The sequence below is a fragment of the Gobio gobio genome (assembly GCF_949357685.1).
Source record: "Gobio gobio genome assembly, chromosome: 7".
Lineage (NCBI taxonomy): Eukaryota > Metazoa > Chordata > Actinopteri > Cypriniformes > Gobionidae > Gobio > Gobio gobio.
In genome coordinates this window covers 25,447,500-25,470,345 of record NC_137103.1, presented here as the reverse complement: position 1 = coordinate 25,470,345, position 22,846 = coordinate 25,447,500, and the positions used below count along the sequence as shown (strand labels likewise).

General features: G+C 36.6%; 1 protein-coding gene across 6 annotated transcripts in view; it reads right to left on the bottom strand.

The window, feature by feature from the left end:
* pard3bb (par-3 family cell polarity regulator beta b) overlaps positions 1-22,846 on the bottom strand; it is a 420,195-nt gene that overhangs the window by 71,831 nt on the left and 325,518 nt on the right. For 4 of the 6 annotated variants that reach the window (XM_079821284.1, XM_079821281.1, XM_079821283.1 and 1 more), the window contains one exon: positions 936-1,056. In XM_079821284.1, coding sequence (XP_079677410.1) covers positions 936-1,056 — 121 coding nt within the window. The remainder of the gene's footprint in view (positions 1-935; positions 1,057-22,846) is intronic. The other 2 variants (XM_079821282.1, XM_079821285.1) reach the window with 1 other exon arrangement.

Genomic DNA, 22,846 nt, shown 5'->3' with positions numbered 1-22,846 from the left:
ACAGCAAAATTACACACTAACTAAAGTTTAAAAAGTGAAATCATAATCAATCACCCCTTTAAAAATTCAAGCAAAAAAGGGAACTCGATTCATTATTTGAGCGCTGTGTGGAAAGTATTGTGAGCTGAAACATCAAAAGCCTGCACACAGAAAGTGTCTTCTTGCACATGAAAGGACAAATTTGTCAAAATGCCCATCTTGGCAAGTATGCTATTAAACATAGTCGGTTATGTCTTAAGTAAACATAAACAGTGCAGCAAGACAATGTGTACAGTATCAGTATATTGGATCCGTGCATTAGTCTTAAAGTGATAGCAACCGCTAGTTATTTCTTTCTTTGTCGATTTGTAAGTACTTTATTACTGTACTACCAAAATGTTTTGCGGTTTTCACAAAAATATTAAGGAGAACAACAACAAAAATATTAAGGAGAACAACAGTTTTCAACATTAATAAAAATAAGAAATGGTTTTTAAGCACCAAATCCGCATATTAGAATGATTTCTGAAGGATTGACACTTAAGACTGGAGTAATGATGCTGAAAAATCTAAGGATGCCATCATAGGAATAAATTACATTTTTAAATATATTTAAAAAGTTATTCTGAATTATAATACTATTTCACAATATTACTGTTTTTAAAGATCAAATAGATGAAGCCTTGGTGAGCAAGGCTTCTTTCAGAAAAATGTTTAAAAATCCTACCAATCCCAAAATTGTAAATGGTAGAATATACATTTTCATAAATCAATGGTATAAATAAGCTATTCTGTTCAACTTAAACCAATTCCTCATGAAGTCGCCAGCCATTTCAAAGTTTAAATTACTTTAAAACCAATTTTGACATCCATCGACACCTGGCGAGTGGTAATTTTGGACTCTGTGTGATAGTGAAAGTGTGTTTGATGGGTGGTGTGTGGGCTTGATGTCTTACTCTGTGTTGGTCGTACTCTGGTCCTCTCCGTCGGGCCTCCAGTTCTTCGTAGGCTGGAGCTGCTCCCTCTATACGAGCCTGAAGATACTCCCTCCTCAGCTGCTGGATACGGTCCATACTGCTGAAAAAAAAAAACACAATCCACTTAGCACAAATATTACATTAATTAGGAAATGTGATGGTGTGGCATAGTGGCTAGAGATCTGGGCTGCTAACCAAAAGGTTATAGGTCCAAAAAAGACTCTCCCTAGTCACTTTAGATAAAAAATTCGAAATGCCTACTAACTTAAATTATCAAATATTTTTAACAATACCATTATTTACATAACATAGAAGTGATTTATCCTCATTCTGTCTATTAATAGTACATTAGTAGGCTGTTGGTTTACTTCATTGTGAGTTTAGTTTTTTAAGATGGTGTATTAAAATAGCTCAACTTTTAAAAATGTGTCTCAAGATCCCTGTGTTCAGTTCCACTTAGTGAAGCTCAAACCATCCCTTGTGACATTTGAACCTGTAATCTTTTGCTTACCAACCCAGATCTTCAAAGACTAGGCCCCTTACATCCGCACACAGTCTCCTACGCATGAATGCTATTTCCCAACATACACATTTATAGACCTACAGTTATACGCACCAGATAACACACAACCACCTGACCCCGGCCCACTCACACCCATTCAGAACAAAGAGCCACTATCGATTTGACCTATACATTGTGTGATGGATAAAAAATCCAGAAGCCCAGTTTATCAGGCTGCTGATATGTCCGGATTGTAGCCACTTAAGAACAGTGTGGTAGCCCAGGCTACAGCTCTTATTAGAAACTACACGGTGATGACAACTGAGCTAAAGCAGACAGAAAGACTCAATTCTGTCAAAGATAATCAACAGCCCTTTGTTACAGCCCACTTCATATCTAGCAAAAATCACAATCACACACATGCAGAGAAGATTCAGCATGATATCGTAATTTGCCTGATGCAATAAAAAAAACAACATCCCCCAAAAAACAACCACCAGATATTACAGAATTGAAACCTAAAATTCTGACTTTACACATCATTGTGTCATTTTCTTCTGTGGAACATAAAATTAGATATTCACCATAATGTTCAAGCTCTTTTCCATACAATCAAAGTGAGAGAATGAAGACCAAACTGAACATTAATGGTCACACACACACACACACACACACACACACACACACACGTCACACACAAACAACATAAAAGCATCATAAAATAGGATCGCTATTTGAGTTTTCTGAAGCCACATGGGTTCGTACAGATACTGTAAAATTAAATTCCAGGACTTTCAAGGACTTTTCAAGCACTGCTTTAGTTTTGGTTTTCAAGGACTACAATCAGAGATCTCACTTATCAAACAAGATCTTTATTATCCTTTCTAAAAAAATTCTAAAAAAGGTAAATAGATAAATAAAGACAAACTAATACAACAAAATGGTACAAATAAAGTGCAGCACATTGACCATTGGGTACAAGGACAAAGTACAAATGTCACTATGACTATGATTTGTTTCCCTCATGAATACATGATTGACCTGAGGAATTGACCTGTATCCTTTACTTGGATATTTATATGAGCAATTTCACACTCATAACCATGCAAAATGGCTCTATATCTACATCAGACGGACTGCAGCGTTAATTTTGCGTGAAAAGATTGTTTTATCAATAAAATTAAACACTAATTTCACATATATTGTCTTTCAATAATTCAAGCACTTTTCAAGTACCTTTTAATAATTACGGCTGTTTTCAAGGGTTTTCCAGGACTTACATTTCAAAAAGTCAAATTCAGGTACTTTAAGCAAGCACCTTAACCCTGAGATAGCTTTGTGTGAAGAACACAGACATTTCAGACATTATTTATTTACTAAATATCTTCCATGTGACAGCAGTTCACTAAAAAAATCCTTGTTGGTTAATGTTTTAAAAGGATAGTTCACCTAAAACTGAAAATTCTGTAATTTACTCACCCTTAAGTTGTTCCAAACCTTCTGTTGAACACAAAAGAAGATATTTTGAAGAATGTAAATGATGACAATTTTCTTTCCTGGGTGAACTATCCCTTTAACATTTTGAGTTCAATGAAACTAAAATTTGAGTTAATCCAAAGAAACAAGATTGTTTAATCAACAGAAACTCAAAATATTGTTATCTGACCAACATTAGCGAATCTTAGTCTCCTTTTATGACTCTACAGAAGAAAGTCATATGGAATTTGAAAGACATAAGGTGAGAAAACGATGGCAGAATGTTGATTTTTGGATGAACTATCCTTTTAATACCGTTCTACTTGTCCAAAACTCAATAAACACCTCTGCCTTTCCAGACACAGCAAAATGATGCCCTTATCAAATGTTCAAGAGGGCAATGTGTGATGTTTCTCTTGCTCAAATATTATGTTGTGGCACAGAACTGTGGAAGTGTGACTTGGGAGATAAAGTCCTGTCAGTCATCTCACAGCTTCTAACGCACAAACAGCAAAATCAATCTCACAACGCTCGGCTAACACAAACACAACCTTTCCACAACTGTTGCTTCCCATTGTCAACACGCCAAGCAGAACAGCCATGTCCACCATCTCAGTGAGGGGTACATGCAGCGATCAGATGCTGTGGGTGAGGATCCTATCGTAAACTTCACACATCAGACATTTTCAGGACATAAACCCCTGGGGCACAATGCCAGCTGCCTATGTACTATGAATGTGCAGCTGATAATAAAAGGTGGCAGATAATAATGAGAGGGAAAAACAAGAAGTTAAAAGACTCTATGCTCAATAAAGACATTGTTTTGATAACCTAAATAAAATATGAAATAGTAAATATTGAATAATAAAAGTAAAAAAATCCACAATTTAGCAAAATCACGCAGGGACAGATCGCAAACACAGCTGCTCAATGCGGTAACATATCGGGCAAAAAATCCAGAAAGTGGGAACAGTTCAAGAGGGTGAAGAATGACAAAAAAAAGGTGACAAGCGACCTCACACATAACTCATTTAATAAATGTAATAATAAATTTAGAAGCCTAACGCTAGTCACTTTACATGACGTTAACCAATAAATATGTGCTTAAAATAAAGCCATCTTTTACTCACCCTGCTGTTGTTCTAATGCCCTATGTCCTTCTTTCTTTTTCGGACCTCAAACGCAGAAATTTAAAAAATAGTCCTGCACGCGCTCCTTCCTATACTGGCAGTGGATAGCGACCAGGCTAAAACATTACAAAAATGGTACAAAAGTATCACATAATGATACAGTGAGATGCGAGCCATATATGGAAAGTGTTCAGGAGGCACACTATAAGGTTTTGCGAGAAATAAACCGTATTATTCAGTCAAAACACTGAGCTCGGCCGTTACTCTGAGCGCGCTCCTGTGAGAGTGTGTGCCGTCAGCACTGACTCAGCAGCCCCTCATGCAATGTTGTCATGACAACGCTACACAATATTCACTTCAAGAGATTTTATTAGTAGTATTATTTCTTATCATATAGAAAAGACGAGAGTCGCGTTTGTTTCTATTGCGCCTGATTTCTCAAAATGGTGTGTGTGTGCATGTGTGTGCTTATCCTGGGTACCATGACAACAGTGCGAGTAAGCATGAGAGCCGACACCTGCTGACGGCTTGCACTCATCACAGGAACGTGCTCAGAGTAACGGCCAAGCTCAGTGTTTTGGCTGAATAACACGGTTTCTTTCTCGCAAAACCTTATAGTATGCCTCCTGAACACTTTCCATATATGGCTCGCGTCTCACTGTATCATTACGTGATACTTTTGTATAATTTTTGTAATGTTTTAGCCTGGTCGCTATCTACTGCCATTATAGGAAGGAGCGTGTGCAGGACTATTTTTTTAATTTCTGCTTTTGAGGTCCGAAAAAGAAAGAAGGACATAGGGCATTAGAACAACAGCAGGGTGAGTAAAAGATGGCTTTATTTTCATTTCAGGGTGAACTATCCCTTTAAAGGAACACGGCACTATTTTTTTTAATAGTCAATAATAAAGGAACTTTGCTGCCGTACCATGGGTGCAGCAGGCACAATGATATTACGCAGCACCAGAAAATAGGCTAACTTCCGTCAACATAACCAACGCAACAACCTGCTTGCACAGGGAGCGTGCTGGGGATTATTTTCAGGCGCAGCGTAATATCATTGCGCCACTGCACCCATGGTACGGCAGCAAAGTTCCTTGATTATTACGCAGGAATGAGAGTATAGTTCCTAGCCATATCGGGCTAGAAAATCGCAACTTTTCATTTTCCGTCGGTCTTAGTACACGATGCAACTACAGAAGAATCAAGTTTTAAATAGGAATTTTTTTTTGAGCGAGATGCTAACGGTCTAATCAGATTCAATGATCTATGCTAAGCTATGCTAAAAGTGCTAACACCAGACCCGGGGATCAGCTGAATGGATTTGAAAATGGTAAAACTCTTTAATTCTTTAACCTATTTTCAAAAATAGTGGCGTGTTCCTTTAAATTGTTTGTGCGTGAGTTTGGTATTGGTAATTTTATCATTATAGGTTATTTATTTTATTCTCATCTCAAAAAAGTTGCATGCAATGTTCGCCTAGCTTTATGCTCAGTATTTTAAAATGAATGTTTTTTCACCCGACTAATGGCTTAAATTAACGAGTAACATTCAACTAGGAAAATATTTAGTTTGGGACAGCCCTAATTTTGAATAAAAAAACCTTCATCCAAATATAAAACTGTCAAAAATCTAAAATGTTGGTCATGTTTGTTCAGAGCGTATTAATCTGCTTTTGATCTCAAAAATGTAAATGTTGAGAAATGCTGTAGAAGTATTGTTCATTGTTAGTTTATGTTAACTAACGCTGCCAAATGAAACCTTATTGTTAAGTTACCCTGAAATAAAGTTGAAGTACTAAAATTACAAAACTATATTTTATCTATAAAAAATATATAAAAAACAACAACAATAAAATGTGTAATTTAGATATTTTTATTCACAACTCAACTTTGTCTAACAGTTTTACTGTAAATTGAGAAAATATCAATATTGCCATATGACAACACTGTACCACTATGGAAAAATAGGCATGTTGCCATATGGCAATGCTGTACCACAGTGGAATTGCATTGGGATTTTTTTTTATAGATAGTAGCATCAACAATATGATTGCAGTTATTTATTTATTTATTTATTTAAAGTGTTTATTGTAGTATAGGTATGTTTATGTATAAGTAACAAAAGTATTTCTTCTTTTCAGAAAATGAATACAGCAATATTTTTTCGGAAAGGGCAATAGGAAGAGTGCATAGTAAGAAATTAGCATTTAAATAGAAAATAAAATCATATTTTCATCGAAAAAAAAAACGACTTTTTTGACCATTTTCCATTTTTAGCCATTTTTGTGTGGCAATGTTTCCCTAAGTACCCCTATTCATTTTTTTTTTTGTTGTATGATTGAAGCTATTTCATGTAATAAAAACTTACTTGAAAAAATATTTCATGGTTAGAACATAATGCATACCATAGAGGGTTAAAATAACACTGATCCCACGCAATCCCACACATCACAGATGTTTAAAAAAAAAAAATCAAATGTGTTTTCACTTTCAGAGAGGAAAAAAAGAGACAAAAATCTAGTCAAGTCGAGGTGTAAATATGAGTGCTCAACATGTAGTGAAATCTCCCTGAAGAAAACAGACTTGTTTTCACAATAAAACTACAACTCTACAACTGAAGAACAAGTCGTACTTTCATCAAAAACAAGCGTAGGCTGACCACTTTACAAAATTCCCTCATTCTCCCTTTAGACGCAGAACACCAAAATTCAATTTACGTTTTTTTTTTTCAAGTCTAGACCAATCAGATTATCTGAGAGAGAGAGAGAGAGAGCACGAGAGTGTGTGTGAGAGAGAAAAAACTTGGAGAACAGAGGATGAATGAGACAGTGGAGGGATTAGATTAAGACAAAACAAATTAACATGTCTTTTTTAAAAGCTCGTTAGGCAGACAGCGCGAGTGCCAGGCATTCCAGAGGGATGATGCTGTGGGAACGGGCCAGAGCGCTGCGACCCGGCGGCCACACGCACACTCAAGCTCCTTTACACGGGACGCTGAACCCGTACAGTGAGGTCTCAAAACAAGCCAATCGTCTATGCAGAAACACACGTGTTTGGTTCGCTATCTTTGTGGGGACTCACCATAGACGTAATGGTTTTTATACTGTAAACTGCATGTTCTATTCCCTTACACTAACCTTATCCCTAAATCTGCCCATCACACAAAACTTACTGCATTTTTTCAATTTTCAAAAAAACTCAACCTGTATGATTTTTAAGCTTGTTTCCTCATGACACAAGTATGTGCCCCCATAAGTATGTGTGCATTGAGGTTGAAGTCCCCACTGGGATAGAAAAACATGAACACACACACACACACACACACACACACACACACACACACACACACACACACACACACACACACACACACACACACACACACACACACACACACACACACACACACACACACACACACACACACACACACACACACACACACACACACACACACACACACACACACACACACACACACACACACACACACACACACACACACACACACACACACACACACACACACACACACACACACACACACACACACACACACACACACACACACACGGACAGACAAGAAATGTCCCATGGATTAATAACACACACTCACACAAAAAAACTAGCCGACCTCTCTCCATCACATGCTGTCATAAACAGCCTTTTTCATCTGTTGTTCTTTCAGGAACAATAAAGATTCCTGTGACTCAAACAGGCCTAATGTTGCTGCTGCAGTCCCGGAGGTGTTACTGTGAAGCACGCATTCAGATGCACACAAAAACACACACAAACACACATTTCTGCTCTTTTTTCCTCTACTTTTCTTAGCCACGCAGCATACCATGACATCGAAGCCAACTCATGTTGTTTAGCGTCCTTGTCCAACTAATTTAAACCACATATACATATATAGTATACATATTCACATAATCAAACAAACATACAGAACCTAACAAACTGCATGTGCAGCTACAGAAAAACACAATTAACACTTTTTTTGTAAAATATATTGTTGTCAATCTATATCAACAGTTAAAAGGCTATTCGGCTCCTTTTCAAGAGAAGAAAAATAATAAAATCCGTAGTTATTGGATTTGTCAATTCGTGTGAATTTGCGTGATTGTTTTTCAATTTAGTACAGTATATGTGCAAATCTAAAATAATACAGGATAGCAAAAAAAGATTTATTCATCTCAGAAAAAAAAACTCTCTCAATCACTCCACTGAAATGCAAACAAAATGCGTATTTGCAATAATTCAATTGTAATAATAACTTCCCCAACACTTTATAGACTTAATCGTACCTGTGAAAATGTATTTTTCTCGATCTTTGACATACATTAAATTCAAATAATTTTACATTATCGATGCTTTAAAAAAAGAGCAGTAATATCAAATCCAATGAAGAATCAGTATTTTGTCTGCAATATCCAAAGTAACATACAGTACTTGACATTTTATGTGTTTTTTTTTCCAGGGACTCAAACCAATGACCTTGGGGATGCTGTCGTCATGCTCTACCAGTTACACACCCCAACATGAAATTAATAAATATTATTGATCGTATTGTGCCATGAATGAATTGTGGCATTTACTTTATTTTTTTTCTTCTTGTAACCAAGGCCATGTAGGAGGGGAAAAAACACATTATTGGGGAAAAACATCATATTATAGAAGCTCAAATGAGTTACGAACGGCATTTCATTTTCACTTCAGTATCAACCAAAAAAAAAATCCCCCAAACACACACCAAACCACAGAAATGACCCTCTACATGGGAGAAAAGCTCTGAGGCATCGGGGCAAGATTTGCACTGCGGCTCAGATCAGGGTGGACAGCAGTAGGTCAGACAGACAGCAGCTCATCTGGGGGGGCAGACCCAGAGTTATGCCCCTGTTACAACCCCTCCATTTTTCACTTCTCAATCTCAGTGATTGGAGAGCTGAGAGAATAGAGCGGGAAAGTGTAGCAGCATCCATCTTCTCTCCACCACACTCCCTCACGGCTACTTTACACAATTTATGAGGCACATAGCATAAAAAAGAGAGAAAGAAAGAGAGACCAGGAGATGAAAATCACATGCAAGTCTTGATCCAAATCTTGTATTGATTGGAACAGTGAATAGGTCCATAAAATACTAATACATAAAATATTATGACCTTTTACAGCTAAATTGGAATTGACTACAATGGTGAGCGATAGCATTATGCATAAAAACCTGCTGCTGCGGCGGTTGTACTTCACATTAATGGTGTCTGAAATGGGCTGATGCTGTTGATTTCTTCAGTGTGAGACTCTTTATGGGACGACGTGCAAAACTGCAGGTCTAGACTAGTGCACCAATTCATGTCACAAGATTAGTAAGGTCGTGACAACAGATACAACCAAACAAGCAAAAAGCATCGCCACCTTCCAAGTCTTTCTGGGAGAGGGGTGGGGGAATAAAGTGAGCAAATCCACTATTAGATATTAGAAACTTAAATCTGTGTTTAATCGTGTTTTTGGATATGAAGACAAAGAGACCACAGGAGAATTACAGCAGTGCTATGAAATGCACCGGAGACCACTGGTTTTTACCACATATGCTCATTATACTGCATAAAATAATTTTTGGGTAGCTGACATGAAATAAAAAAGTGCTGTGGTGTGATGTGATATAACTAAAAAAATATATTAACATTTTTCTAATTCTTCATTTATTATTAAATATGCAGTAACCACATATTTAACCTCATGATAATCTCATATTAATTGTGAGACATGGAATATTAATACTGTAAAATGTCACAGTTGAGAATCTTTTAAAAATGAACATATGAAGGCAAAGTGTGATTAAAGGATCTAAAATAGACATTTGTACATTTGAACCTAAAATGTATTTAAATTGATCACAAAGGAATGCACTGCAATTCTTTTTCTCTTTTTCTTATACCTCTCACAGAACACTCTCTGACCTGTTAGAAGTAAAATATTCTAAATACTATATTTATTAATATGTATGTGTTTTTTCACCCTACGTTGGTAGACTCTGTCTCTTTTATTTATTTTAAATATAAAGTTAATTTATCCATTTATTGTATTAACCACATGAATAATGTGATGTGGATCAAGACTGGAATCGGCTTCAAGCGAAAACATTTAAAATATAAGGTTTTGTAAACACACAACAGAATAAATCAGCTTTGCTCTAAAGGTATTCGGCAGTTGCACAAACCACATACACGCACACACCATAAAGCACCAAACGCGTGCATTTATTTTCGGCCTGTGGTTCCCAAGCAAGCCATTTCCCCTGCAGTGCCTGGGCTCCGTAGTTATGCTTTCAACACTTCATCATGCAGCCATCATATCCAGAACGCCTTAATTACTGCTGCCATTTTGACTGAGCACCCTCCTCACCCTCCAAATGAATAACACCATCAATGTTTAATAAGGGTCCTGCTCTAATCAAAGACACAGGCACACACCTCTCACTCAAATACACATGAGTGCACATACACTCACCCCCGAATATACACATAGCCTGCAGTTCCAAACATAATCATAAACTCAGCTGGTCACGCACAGAGGGAACCCAACATTAATATGGCCACAGGCTATAAAACAGGGGGTGATGGAGAAAGGGAGGGAGAGAGCGAGCAAGAGAATATGTTCAGAATGGCATATTACAATACTAGCCATTTACTATTTCTGCAGTGTGTATACTTTGGATGGAGTAAAAAAGTTCTGTAAGCATGGAATGGATGATCTACTGCAAAATATTCCAAATACATGCAAGGAATAGCATTTTCTGCAATGCAATGCGCTCAACCTTACAATCCATTTTAAGTGTGACAAATGGACTGACCAAAGTCATATTACTTGATAAATTAGAAGAAAAAAAAAATAGATATGTCTGTCTAATGGTATATAGACAAGTAGTCAAATAAATGAAACATATCTCTTATGCTCGCTATAAAAGCAATAAAATTGAAATATTTATGAAATATTGCAATTTAAAATAACGGTTACTATTTGAATATATTTTAAAATTTGATTAATTCCTGTGATGCAAAGCTGAATTTTCAGCATCATTACTCCAGTCTAAAGTGTCACATGATCTTTCAGAAATCAGTCTAATATGCTGATATGCTCATGAAATGCATGCATTTTCTTTTATTGATGCTGATGCTGTTAAAAAAAACAGCATTTATTTGACATATAATCATTTGTAACATTATACATGTCTGTAGTGTCACTTTTGATACTTTTTAATTTAATGCATCCTTGTTGAATAAAAGCATTCATTTATTTAAAAAAAAAGACAGCAACATCTTAAACTACTGACCCAAAAATTTTGAACGGTACAACATACTACAATATGTGATCCTGGACCACAAAACCAGTCAAAATAAATAATAAAATAATAAAAAATAATAAAAACCAGTCTGAATAAATAAGCTTTCCATTGATGTATGGTTTGTTAGGATAGGTCAATATTTGGCCGATACACAAGTATTCTGGAATCTGAGGGTGCAAAAAAATCTAAATATTGAGAAAATCACCTTTAAAGTTGTCCAAATGGAGTCCTTAGCAATGCATATTACTACAAATAATACATTTTTGATATATTTACAGTAGGACATTTACAAAATATCTTCATGGAACATGATCTTAACTTAATATCCTAATGATGTTTGGCAAAAAAAAAAAATCAATAATTTTGACCCATACAATGTATTGTTGGCTATTGCCACGCATATAAATATTTTTCTCACACAGTATTAATGGGTCTTAAAAAAATGAAAATGTATAAATGGCATTATATTTTAGGGGATGCCTTGGGGATCATCCTTAGAATCAAAAGAAAACCACTGATGTAGCCTACAATAGTTTAAAACATTTATTGCTGATTTAAAAATCATTATAAAAAAAAAACCAGACTGTATACAGTGTAGTATAAGCAGTGAGAATGGCTCAGAAGAAGCGGATAGAGGTGGTGGGCGGCAGCGGGAATCAAATAAGGGCACTGGCTCTCCGGATAGCATTTCCTCCGATAAGCTGAGCCACAGCACCTGGTGACTAAGAAAGGCTTAATTTGCACTCTGCTCTTTCCCTCACAGAAGCTCATTCTACAGGAGTGTTACAAGAGAAAGTTCAATAAAGGGTAAAGATATTTATTTTCTCTCTCTCCTAGTGGCAGGGGAGCACGGCATTAACTACAGCCAATGGTATCGATTCCCTTGGGTCAGCGGTGTGTCTGTGTGACTGCGACGAGGGGGGAATTTAGTGTTCGGCTGCGAAACAACAAGAGTTGCGATTTTATCTATTAATTTCATACTCAAGTGACTGGGTAGTTGGCCGGCATCCCACAGAGGCTGAGAGATGGGAGATATTAAATGAATGGAGTCGTTAATAACGGACTGAGGTACCTTGCCTTAAAGGGATAGTTCACCCCAAAAAATAAATGGTCATTGTTTACTCTCTCTCATGTTGTTCTAATCTCATTTGACTTCTGTTATTCTGCAGAACACTAAAGGAGAAATTCTGCAGAACGTTAACTCTTTCCCAGCCAGTGTTTTTAATTTATTTTTTATTTTGCTGTATAAATATGTGAACATGCAGTATATGCAATAACAGAGCATCTTCTAAAAACGAAAAAAAAAGGAAAAAGAAAAAGAGAGAACATTTTCTAGCTTCATGTGTTCTTTTTTTATCACCACTTGAAAGTGGTAAAGTTTACTAAAAAACAACATTTTGAACAAAAAGCTGAGAAAATCACGTTTCTTTTTTACAAAGACAACAATGTGCATAAGCAATGCTTTTATTGCTTGTTTCTGCTCCTTTTTTGCTTGTGTTTGTATGCAAAGATTCTGTCCTCTTTCAGAAATGCTTAATAGCGCCCCCTACCTTATAACTGTGAAATCATGGAAAATTCCATTAATGGTTAAATCTCTAGGAGTTAATCACAGTGTAAAACATGTCATTTCCTGTTGCCCGCAGGTGGCGCTATGACTGCAACTGAATATTCCATTAAAATTAATTGTAATATTTGCAGATTGCTTGTTTGTTGTGTTTTAATGCATTATACTTTCTAAAGGCGTAATAATGAATAGATAAGTACTATAATCTATAATGTATTATAACTAAAATGAATGCATTAAAATGCTTTTATAATGCATTATATATAAAGCCTTTAAGTAACGTGTTACAAATATTCTATATATTAATAAACTATCAGATGACATCATTAGACTTAAGGGGAAAGTTCATCCAAAAATGAAAATTCTGTCATCATTTACTCACCATCAAGTTGTTCCAAACTTGTATGAATTTCTTTCTTCTGCTGAACACACTTTTGAAGAATATGGGGAACTAAACAGTTGATGAACCCCATTGACTTCCATTGTAGGGGAAAACGGAAGTCAATGGGACCCATCTGACATTCTTCAAAATATCTTCTTTTGTGTTCAGCAGAAAAAAGAAATTAATGCAGAGTAAATGATGACAGAATTTTCATTTTTGGGTGAACTATCCCCTTGAGTCTTCTGATGTCATCTGATAGTTTTATTAATATAAAAACAATTTGGAACTATTCCTTTAAAGGTGCACAAATGACCTCTTTTTAGGAGTCTATTTAGGAGCTGGACGGTCTCTGATCACCATTCATTTTTATTATATGGAAAACCACAGCAGGATCATTCTGCTAAACATCTGCGCTTTGTGTTTTACAGAAGAAATAAAGTCAAAGGGGTTTGGAACAACATGAGAGTAAGTAAATAATGACAGAATTACACAGATACACGCACACAATGTGATATGTGTAGAATATCTCATTTCTTTTATCCTCCATCTCACCGCGTTCACATCTCTGTTCATCTCGTCACCCCGCAGTGAACAGTTTTCCCTCTTTGTCTCGACACAACCCCCTGCCAGGTCTGAGGGCGGCCTCTCTCACTGTCTATTAACTGTTGTATGCTGGAGAAAAAACTTCAGGTCAGCAGATCTTAAGAGTTGGATAAATGATGGTTTAAAGCTGGAGGGGCACACATAAATCCAACAGACATGTCTGCTTTGGACAATGGAGACACAGACTTCAAGAGAAACGATGAACAGAGCCATGTGGCACAGAGCAATCTATTCCTTCATCTTTGAAATTGACCAAGAAACCGTCGGTCCTAAAAAGCGAGACACTCTGCTGATTTACACTCTGTAAAACGAGAGACATCAATTTCTGACCTGGAGAGCTGCAGAACAGGACAGAAATGTTGGAATCGACACACACATACACACACACACACACAGACTCACGGGTGTGCATGTCAAACACACTGAGGGCCATCAGGGGGAATCTTGATGTAATCCACCAATTTGATTCAGAGAAGCTCATTAGGTTGATAATCGGCATTCTTCTGTCAATCACACGCTCCCAAATCAAAAATCAATTCAATTCAAGCACTCTTTATCATGCCTGTTTAACACACATTATTCCCATATTACCCCAGGCCAACGAACGAGAGCCTGAGTGGGTAAGTACACCTGAGAAACCAGCAAAAGAAAAGACGTAATCTGAATTTACTAAATATCAAAGCCCAGAGGACACAAAGAAGCTTTCTGGATTCAAGCAATAAGGTATGAAAGGTCACGCAACACACTGAGCCATGATTAAAGCCTCGAGTGAACTTATTGCTCATATAAACTTACTACATAATGCAACAGTGGCACACCCAGGGCTCTAGACTGAGACTAAAATGGTTGCAAATGCGAGAAAAAATTTAAATGTGTGGCAACAATTTAAAGTCTAGTTGTCATTAGTGACAGTCGATAAAACACATCATGAGCCATGATGTCCAATTTGTGAAAAAAAGACTCTTCTAAAGTGCTACTTTTTAATGAGTCAGTCAAAAAGAATCATATAACAGCCTCAAACTCAATGTGTTGATGGTTTGATTCAGACTCACTCACATTGTTTCGAGCCACTATTGAGTTCATTCACCGGTGAATCATGACTCTTTTTCACATTTAGGCCAAATACAGTAATGTCAAAATGATAATAACTGTACTATATGTTTATTAATATGAGAATGTGTAATTTAAGATACACACAACAGAGTTTAGCTAAAATAAATATAATAGTATTAAAAATATGGTCCCACTATATATTAGGTGGCCTTAACTATGTACACTTTTGCTGATATTGAGGTGGTATATGGGTAATTTTAGGGACAGGTGTGGTGGTATGGGTAGGTTTAAGGGTAGGGTTAGGCGTAACGGAAGTGTAAACAGTGTAATTATAAATGTAATTACAGAATTTAATTACAGATGTAATTACAAGCAGATATTTAAAAAAAATATAAGTACAATGTAAAAACATGTATGTACACAATAAGTGCATTGTATCAAATTATTAATTTAAATGTTAGTACATAGTAGTTAAGGCCACCTAATATAAAGTGGGACCAATATGTTATATTATTAATATAATATTATTGGTCACTGTTTAACATACGAGATACAGCTTTATTTGAGTGACATGTTGGAACTATAACCAACACAACATTTAGCATTTTTCTTTCTTCAATCAGGCAGAAATATGCTTTCAAAGCAGAGTGACATTTATATGGCACACATACAATTGAGATCATTGTGACTTTGAGTGACAATAAAAAAAACTATGCTCAATACAACTACAAAATGATCCTAGTTTATGTAACTTAAATCAACAGTCTCTATAAAACGACACGGGCAACATTAATTTTTGCAATAAGAAGCTTTACTTTGATCTCTATTAACTGAAGTGCATCAGAATAACCATCTTTACTGAGCGCTTCAAAAAATGTGCCAAAAAAAGAGTTAATTTATCAATGGCTCTCTTGTCACTTTCTCTGTAGCGCCATTGTTGTTGAATACGCGGAAATCAGATTACCACGTAAAATAGGTCGTGTTTCATGTTGATTCAATAGGATGTTGTGCAGCCATGTACAGAGTAGATAGATTAACAGGTGTTTAGCTACTTAGTGTATATTTTAGCACAGCTGGAATGCTGTGTTGACCAATGAGCATCCAGGACCTAAGCTATTTAACAATTCAGCATTAAATCTGTAAGTGTCACATGGAATAATTCAATCATTCGCATCAAATGAAAAGGTCCGCCAAGTGATGAAACATGACCCGCATCACGCAAGCAGTTGTGAAGACCACGAGGCTGCGGTTGCTGTAATGGACACATCCGTGTTTGGACGAGGAGAGGAAAGGATCAGACCTATCAATTTCCCACAACTCTCTCCCCGAGTAATTTTGCGGCGGGCTTCGGCGGCCTAATTGGTGGACATTTTCAGAAATGAAATTTGACAACAAAAGATAGCCCGCAATGACAGGCCGGCTCCCGGGCTCCCTAAGCAGAAGTGACGGCACTTTTTATATGCCATCTGCAATTGAAGAAATAATTAGAAGTATTTTGGCTGGTGTAACATTATTTAGACAGGCCATCAATGTTCGCCGACCCCTCCCGTGTCCTCTCGTTTGCAGGTGAAGCTCAATTTGTGCCTGGACTGTTTCATTAAAACACCAGTCACAGGCTCAGCCTTTGTAATGCAGGCATTCTGGGTAGGCAAATCTGTGTCTAAGAGTAAGGCGGTAATCAAGTCTTCTATCCTCAACCCTCAATTCCAAAATTGTGCACCTCCGAAAAGGTCTAAAAAAGAAAGAAAATATAGCATTTCCCTTTCAGTTCAATCAGGCTGAGATGGAATAATGAGGTGAATATAATTTAAACCAATCTGTGATTTCTGCTTTTTAGAAATAAGCTTTCACATCCGCCTGTTTCCAAAAACAGAACGGCACAGTATGCAGCGGCATGACTTGTTGCTAAGCTACAAGATGCATCTAGAAGAAACCGCTAAGTGAATGCTTTGTGCGAACGCACACACGTGCGCGTTTGAGTGTGCATGCTTTTTTTTTTCTCTCGTACGTGCTTCAATGGGAGAGAGATGTGGAATTGCTTTTCTTCAATGAGTGACAGGCAGGAAGTTCTTGAACAAATATGAGAGGAGGAAATGCGGAATGAAAAAGGGGAAAATAGAATGAGGGAAGTGCATTGAGAGGAAGAGAAAAGCTCAGGGGCGGAACGCACGAGTAGCACTTGTCCGGTTCTCCAGATTAGGCCAGATGAATCATAAGGACACAGAGAACCCACAAACCAGAAGAAACTTCCTCTATACGCTTTTATTCTCAGTCTTTCAAAGCCTATTCACACAAAGTCTGAACTTTCGGGCACAAAAAGATTTCAGAATGAACAATGAACCTCTATAAACATGTTATATAGTGTATTTCTATTTGGTGGATGAACCAGTTTTACTTCTTTGAATGCTGATGAATTCAATCAGGTATTCAACCTTTTCAGCAAAAAAAATAATAAAAGGTGGCATCAGAGAATGTGCAAATCTTTGGTACATTAAAAATATAAATAAAAAACGTTCGTAAATGTCATCTGTACTGAACATCTAGCAAACATGTCTTATTTGGAAGCTAATCTTTTTAGATGAAAAAAAAAATAGCTATGCTGAAAACAATAAAATAAAAAAAAATTCAATATTTTATACTGTCAAGCTCTTTTGTTACACTATATACTGTATATACACACACACCTGACAGATCTGACAATATTGACCTTTTTTGCCTCCCAAATTGGAGTGATTTCATTTCACAAGATGGTTGCAGATGGTTGCTCTGACCATCAAATATCAGATGAAGTGAGTAATATTCGGTTTGTCCACCTTTTGCAGCAATTACAGCAGCACATCTCTCTGGCACGGTGTCAATATATTTCCTCTGAGAACTTCAACACTAATGTTATCCCATGCCTTCTGCAACTGAAGCCAAAGGCTTTCCTTTGAATGTACAATAGATCTGTCCAGTTTATTTTCCAACTCGCCCCAAATGTGCTCGATGGGGTTGAGGTCCGGAATTTCAAGTCCATCAATTTCAATATTCCAGCAGACTCCTTCTGTCGCAGGTAGTTCCGACAATAGTTAGAAGAATGTTCCATATATAATTTATATATTTAAATAAAATATTGAGGCCTTTTTTAATCTAAAGAACTATTCATGATTAGTTAGTTGTCAATCTGGGCTTTTCTAACACGGTTACGATTTATTTCAGACACATTGAAAACACATTAAACCCTCATTGCAGGAGAGATGGTGAGTGAGAGAGACAGAGAAGCGGTGTCAGGACAGGGAAGGATTCGCAGATACAGGGAGACACTTAAGGGAGCGGGCTGGCACTCTTTAAAAGCAGCCGAACGCGCCTGCAGCTCTCATTCAGCTCAGCAGAATGGCTGATTAATTAACGGGCAGAAAAGCACTCCAGCACTCACACAACCAACACTAAAAGCTTTTCTTTCTCCATCTAGTGATTTCTATAATTATTTTGATGGTGAGGCTGTGCTCCAGGCCTCAAGAAAGCAGGGAAGGAGGAGGTGGAGGGTACATGTGGAGACGAGGAGGGGAAAGAGCCTTAACCGTGGTTTTTTTGGGGCCAAATCTTTCAGTGAGTTATCTGGGCACAATGGCTGTTGATGGGGGACGTAAGTAGACATTGGTAACCTGTGGAGTAGCTTTTGATGGGTTTGCACCGTGTTTTAGACTGACCCTGCCGGGGTTGCATTGAGGATTGGAGGACTGTTTGCTTAGTGCAGTGTGGGGGCTATTGTTCTCGGGCACATCCAGGACACGGCATTCAAATGGCGAGGTAGAGTGCCGACTGGAGAGCTGGCAACCTTGTAGACCCTTTATTCCTCTTATCAAACCGATTTCCCACTTTTTCCTCGTATGTTTGTCTCTAAAAGTGTTTTTGGAGATGTGGAAGCAAAGGTTGCCAATCTCCAGCTCTCCACTGGTCTCTAAAGAACTCAGTCGCCCCTGTGCAGATAAGCGAGTCACCTGTCTGCCCCCTCCCTCTCTATCTGGAGGGAACAATGATTATTTTTTAATTGGAGCGGAGCAGAGCTCTGGAGAGTCTGGTTGTTATAGTAACTTTCCACGTTCAAGTGTGGTGGGCCTCTTCAGGGCTGAAGGAGCAGCTCGCTGCGGACCCTTCTTCTTACAGCCAATGCCAAATAGCGCCTCACTCGCCTCCCGCTCCCTTCTCTCTCATAAGGGGAACCTCAAGAGCCCCTCACTCTGTTCTTTCACCACATTCCCAACATCCTTCACCTGCCTGCCTCCACCTCTCCAGAGGAAGAATGAAGAGAAGAAAACAAGCGTCTTTTGTATTGGTCGTTTAGATGATAAGAGTTTTATGTCTTAGATCTGAATTGCTGAAATAACTTGCATCAGTATGAGTGTGATGGCTAAGGCCACACAAAATTAATATTATATTTGAATGGTTATAGTTTTCCTATTGTTATTTATTTTCTTGTAGGAGAACTTGATATTTCCTTGGCTTTGTGGGATTATTTTTTCTTTGTCTTGTTTATCAACTGTTTTCTTTAAAATTATTTACCCAAACAGTTGTACTAGGTGCTACGTTGTCTCTTTATTGATTTATTTTATTTAACCTTTGTTTAACCAGATAAAATCAGTTGAGAACAAGTTCTCATTTACAACTGCGACCTGGCCAAGACACAGCAAAACAGTGCGACGAAGACAACAACACAGAAATACATGCGCGCATTATAGAGCAAAGAGCTAGAGCGCCAATAATTTGTTACTAGAGAGCACGCTAGTGAATGAATGAAATCACAACTATTTTTTGTTTGAATGATTGGGTTTCTTACCAGTGGTTCCGCTGTGACCCATGACTGCACCGTGGAACGAAGGCCGGATATTAAAGGACGTGGCATTTCCTATAGTCTTTATATCTTTTGATGGGAATTATGGGAAATGTAGGTTTTTGGGAAAACTTGTTAATTTGAATACGAATACTTTTTCTGTTTAAATTTTTGTTTTACTATTGCCTTATGTGAATGTGATTTTTCATGTTTATGGAGATTATTTGTGTAAATATGTTTCATCAAAGAATTCTAAAAAAGATGTTTCTTGAGCAGCAAATCCTCATATTAGAATGATTTCTGAAGGATCATGTGACTCTAAAGACTGGAGTAATGATGCTGAAAATTCAGCTTTGAATCACAGAAAAAAATTGCATTTTGAAATATATTAAAATAGAAAAAAGTTATTTTAATTTGTAAAAATATTTCACGATAATACTGTTTTTGCTGTATTTTTTATCAAAAAAATGCAGCCTTGGTGAGATTAAGACTACATTCAAAAACATTAAAAAACCTTAATGTTTCCAAAATTTTGACTGGTAGTGTATAAATATGCAATTTATTCCTGTGATGGCAAAGCTGAATCATTAATCAGCGTCACATGATCCTTCAGAAATCATTCTAATATGCTGCTTTGATGCTTAAAGGGGCTATATGCGTTTTTATGAAATTTAAACTCGCGACTGACACCTGTGGCCAAAAAATAGAACTGCTCTTCCTTTCTGCTCGCTCTCGCAGCGGTGGTGATGTCACATCCGCAGACAGCGCGGGAAAAATCCGACCCGACAGAAAATAGGAAAAATAGGATACAGGCTTATAGGTGCACCCACTGTGAGCGGACAAGGTGTCAGTATGCTCATCAGGAGATGTTTGAGTCATAAATGGTAAAATAAAAAGGCTATTGTTACGTTTATTTTGGGGAAAAAGTTGCATATAGCCCCTTTAAATATTACCAACGTTTTATCAATGTATTATCAATGTCGAAAACAGTTGTGCTGAATAATATTTTTGTGGAAACCATGATTAAAAAAAAAAAAATCAGGATTCTTTGATAAATAGAAAGTAACAGCATTTATTTGAAATATAAATATTTTGTAACATTATAAATGTCTTCACACAAAACTTGCCAACCCCTAAACTTTTGAATGGTAGTGTATGTATTAATTTATTCCAAAATAATTCATTAATTAATACAATGACTTGAATTCACTTCTTGAATAAATAATGCTTTTAGTTTCTAAATTAATATTAATTTTGATATATTTTAGGACATAAAGTCAAAAATGTCAGAATGATACAACTGTACTGATATAATAATAAAGATAAAGTTTATTATTTTTACTCAGAAATAAAATACATATTTTACAACAAAACTGCTCAACTCCTTATCAATATTTTTAAAACTTGTGTCTGCAAAATCAAGTCATGTGCTACTTTTATGAAACTTTTCAAAACCAACATGAATACAAAGAGCCATTTTCAACAACCTGGCTGGCTGGTGTGTGTTAAACTAGATTTTTAAAAGATTTTCCCTTTTTTTATTATTATGCACACTCTTATGTCATTGACACTTAAACCATGCACTATGCTGTGTCTTATTAGGTTACCGCTACTCGAGGGTAGCTCAGTTTTATTTACTCGCCAAAGCCAATTTTAATTGCTTTTGGCACTTATTGAGTGGACACTAGCATAGAGGACTGTAGCTTAAGAAAATTTCCTGATTTAAAGCTCAGCTTCAAAACGTCTACAAGTGTAATTGTATCTGAAAGATTTACTACAAGTAAGTAGTGCTATGCTCTGGTCTTCCCTTCCGAGAGACTAAATCAATTCACAGGTTAAATTTGTACTTTAGATAACTGTACTGAAAGAAGTCTTATGAAGTTTTTTATTTATTTTATTTATTAACATCATACACAAGAGTCTTTCACCCCAACACGATTCTAGTAGGACAATCAGTTTTGTATATGAAATAATTTAAATGATATGATATAATGTACTAAGCAGACATACTTCAATGTAAAACTCCCTCCACAGTCTGTCTAGGCCATGTATGGAAAACAAAGTCGCAAAAACAAGTCATTAACACTGCATACATTTGAAACTTGACTGCTGAGTCTTTGTATGCAAAGTCATCTTTTACTCACCCTTATGTCTTCAAAAACCTGTTTGACTTTATTTCTACTGTGAATCACAAAAAAAGTCGATGTAGTTACATTGTACTTGTAATAAGTAAATAATAAGCAAATAAGTACTGAGTAATATTAATTAACAACATGTAGTTACTATAGAGTTATGGTTAGGGTTTGGTTTAGGGTTAGTTACTTGTAATTATGCATAATTTACTGTTATTACTTTAGTATGTACATGTAGTAACGTGTAACTACGTCACCTTGAAATAAAGTGTTACCCAAAAAAGAATATAGTTGTAGTGTTTTTTTCTCCATAAAATGAAAAATAATGGGTCGCAGTGTTGTGCTGGACACCACTGACTTTCATTGTTTGGACAAAACTGTTGAAATATCTTCTTTTGTAAAGAAAGTCATAAGGGTTTTAAACAACAAAAGAGTAACGATGACTAGAATTCCAGTTCTGGGTAAACTAGAAGGGTCAAAGGAAGGTGAAAATGGTCATGAGAAGCTAAAAAAGTACTTTGTATTTGTATTAAAAGTGGACATGCTACCAAGATTGAAATAGAAAATCAAATTTTTATGGAATATTTCATTATGTATATATTCGCATTTTTTAAAAATTATGTTTATTCATAGACTTTAAGCAAAATAACTTCCCCTCCCTCTTACAGCGAGATCTCCTCTTCTCTGATGATGTGTTTACTGGCGGAACGCAGGATCAACCTGTCACTCACATGACATCACAGAAATAGCAAACCACAACCATCCAACAATCCAATCAATTCCGCAGGGTCAAAATCAAGTCCTGCCCTACATTTTTTTCTTGTTCAAGAAGCCGTTTCACTAAGATATACAAGTACATCACAATAGAGAAGAAAACACTTTCACATGCAGAGAA